General features: G+C 48.4%; 1 protein-coding gene across 1 annotated transcript; it reads left to right on the top strand.

The window, feature by feature from the left end:
- The first annotated feature begins 1,765 nt into the window (after positions 1-1,765).
- On the top strand, positions 1,766-2,047 carry Lelp1 (late cornified envelope like proline rich 1). Its single transcript, XM_042054173.1, has one exon. The coding sequence runs from the start codon at positions 1,766-1,768 to the stop codon at positions 2,045-2,047; it is 282 nt and encodes a 93-aa protein (XP_041910107.1).
- The last annotated feature ends 612 nt before the right edge of the window (positions 2,048-2,659 follow it).

The following is a 2,659-nucleotide window of genomic DNA, read 5'->3' as shown; positions in this document are numbered from 1 at the left end:
AAAGTGGCTAAATAATCTTTGGACATGGGTTAGCAAGTATGAGAAGATAAAACAGAGTTACTAAAATCAGGAAAAGAAAATGAATGGAAGTGACTGACCCAGAGAACTTTCCAGAAAGGTGAAGGGAAAACAGCTTTGAGAGTCTAGGGAGGGAACAGACCATAGGTGTTCAGTTAGGCAGCTTTTCCCCTCCTGACAGCAACGAGCCTTCTGCCCTTTGAGCCTCCACAGCAGCCCGGTTCCCCCAGCATTGATTTTGAGGAACCAGAAGAGAGAAGGTTAGGCTGGGAGTTGAGTAACCATAGCTAGATTCTCTTGAATTGAGTTAGAAGTCACCCAGCATTCACTACCCATGATGCTGTAATGATGTCATAAACGGAGCTGCCCGCCCCAGCCCACCCCCAGCTTCCTCAGAGCGCAGCAGAGGAACCAGCGGGGGAAGTCCACCTCCCCAAGCCCTCCCACCTACCTCACTCTACTGCTTGCCAGTTTCACTACCAGCAGAAAGGGGTGAGTTGCATCTGAGCAGCCACAGCCGTTCTTGTGCATCTGGGTCCTAAGAACGACCTGCAGAAACTCCAGTGCAGAGTAGGATCGAGAGGGGTTTGTTTTGTAAAAGTTTCTTGGTATTTTCATTAGCAAGGACTAGAGTGGACATTACCCATTTTGGAGTTCCATTTAAAGATCTGCCTCCCCAGAGAGACATACTGACATTTGAACTACACTTCATGGAATTTCACTTTTTATTATCAACTAAAATCAAAAGCATACCAATTAAAGCCAGCTTCAAGCATTGTTAGAAACTAAAAACCCAGCCGGGCAGCGGTGGCACACACCTTTAATCCCATAACTCAGGAGGCAGAGGCAGGCAGATCTTTGTGAGTTCAAGGACAGCCTGGTTTACAAGAGCTAGTTCCAGGACAAGGCCCCAAAACTACAGAGAAACCCTGTCTTGAACCCCTCCCCCAAAAAATAAAAATACAAACAAAACTGAAAACCCTGTCCAAATCCAAGAGTCAAACTTTCCTTAGAGAAAGCCCTACCTCAGGGCAAATCTCAACAGAAAAGGAATTCCCTTCTGGAAATCATATTTCTTGCTTCTAACATTCATAAATTGACAAAATTAGATTCCCCCACTTAATCTCTTCTCTCCTGACCTCTTCCTTTTCTCTTACTGTTTGACAGAGCCTGGTGATCCCTTGAGGGGAGGGAAGGACAGTTCTAGAATGGTTCATGGGGCTAAAAATAGTTTCAGTTGCCTTCCCTGCCTCAGTCTACCAGAAAAGAAATCAGTTTTCAAGACTGGATGGCTTAGGAGTCAACTCACAGATGTGCCTACCATTCCAAGCCTATTCACTAACCTGCCTTCGGAGGGTAACAGCATGGCCACCTGGGGCCACCAATGCTTACAGCAATGCAATCCACATTATGGACTCTGAAATAATGACTTACATGAATTACGCCAAGCACAAGGGATTACAAAAAAAACACCAACACTGAAATTCCAAGTCTTATGGTTGTTGTGACATTCCAGGACCCTGAGAGCACCTGCTTGGAGTCTAGAATGGGAGCAGGGAGAGAGGAAATCAGAGTGAGAGCAGACACCCAAATACACCCCAAGTCCACAGGCAAGGACGGCTCGCTTAGATGTTCTAGAGACCGAACACATGAAAACAGGATGGGCCAGCAGGAAGAACCCCGTGAATTCTCCCTCCCTGACACTCTGTCTCTCATTTCTTCTCAGGCCTACATATCCAAGAACAAAATGTCGAGTGATGATAAGAACAAGCCCAGTGACCCCAAGAATGAGCCCAAGTACTGTGACCCCAGATGTGAACAAAAGTGTGAGACCAAATGCCAGCCCAGCTGTCTAAGGAAGCTGCTGCAGCGCTGTGCTGAAAAGTGTCCACGGGAGACGTGCCCACCACCACCGAAGTGCCCCCCATGTCCCCCGTGTCCACCATGCCCCATGCAATGTCCACCACCATGTGTGTGTGTTAATCCCTGCTCTCCCAGGTGCCCTTCCTCTTGCCCACCCCCAGAGTGAGGCACCATGGGCAACACTAACCCCATGGTCACTGGCCTCCATTACCACCTACAGCCTTGTGGGGCTAGAAGCAAAACCATGAACTGACAAGTAAACACGTTCCTCTGCTGCGCAAGACTTCCGTCTGGGAGGACTCGCTTTGTTCTCTGGTGGTGGTCACAGCGCTACACCAAGAAGCAATCCTTGGTGGTGAGAGCTTCAAGGGCCCCACAGCCTCTGCCCGTCACTTAGAGCTGCCAAGCCCTGCTGGAGCAAAGTCTGAGTGATTCTTAAGTGTGGTTATGCCTGGTAAAGTATGTAATCCCAGGAAACAGGACACGTGAAGAGTGTGTGTGTGTGTGTGTGTGTGTGTGTGTGTGTGTGTGTGTGTGTGTGTGTGTCTGTGAAAGAGAGAGAGAGACAGACAGACAGACAGAGACAGACAGAGACAGAGAGAGTGAGAGGCAGAGAGAGACACACATACAGAGAGAGAGTGAGAGACAGAGAGAGACAGAGAGAGAGAAAGATTGGTCAGAGATCTAGAAACGTTCAAGAACTGACATTCCACCAACCTGCCTTTAGTGCTGCTGCATAACTCTTAGGCAAAGCGCTCAGAGAGCCTGCCTGGGTTTA

The sequence above is a fragment of the Arvicola amphibius genome, chromosome 14, assembly GCF_903992535.2.
Source record: "Arvicola amphibius chromosome 14, mArvAmp1.2, whole genome shotgun sequence".
In the NCBI taxonomy this organism is placed as follows: domain Eukaryota; kingdom Metazoa; phylum Chordata; class Mammalia; order Rodentia; family Cricetidae; genus Arvicola; species Arvicola amphibius.
Note: the sequence above shows the minus strand (reverse complement) of the source record. Positions and strands in the feature narration are given on the sequence as shown.

Bases quoted from the DNA above. Each gene is read 5' to 3' on its own strand.
- Lelp1 (XM_042054173.1), top strand. From the start codon at position 1,766: ATGTCGAGTGATGATAAGAACAAGCCCAGTGACCCCAAGAATGAGCCC.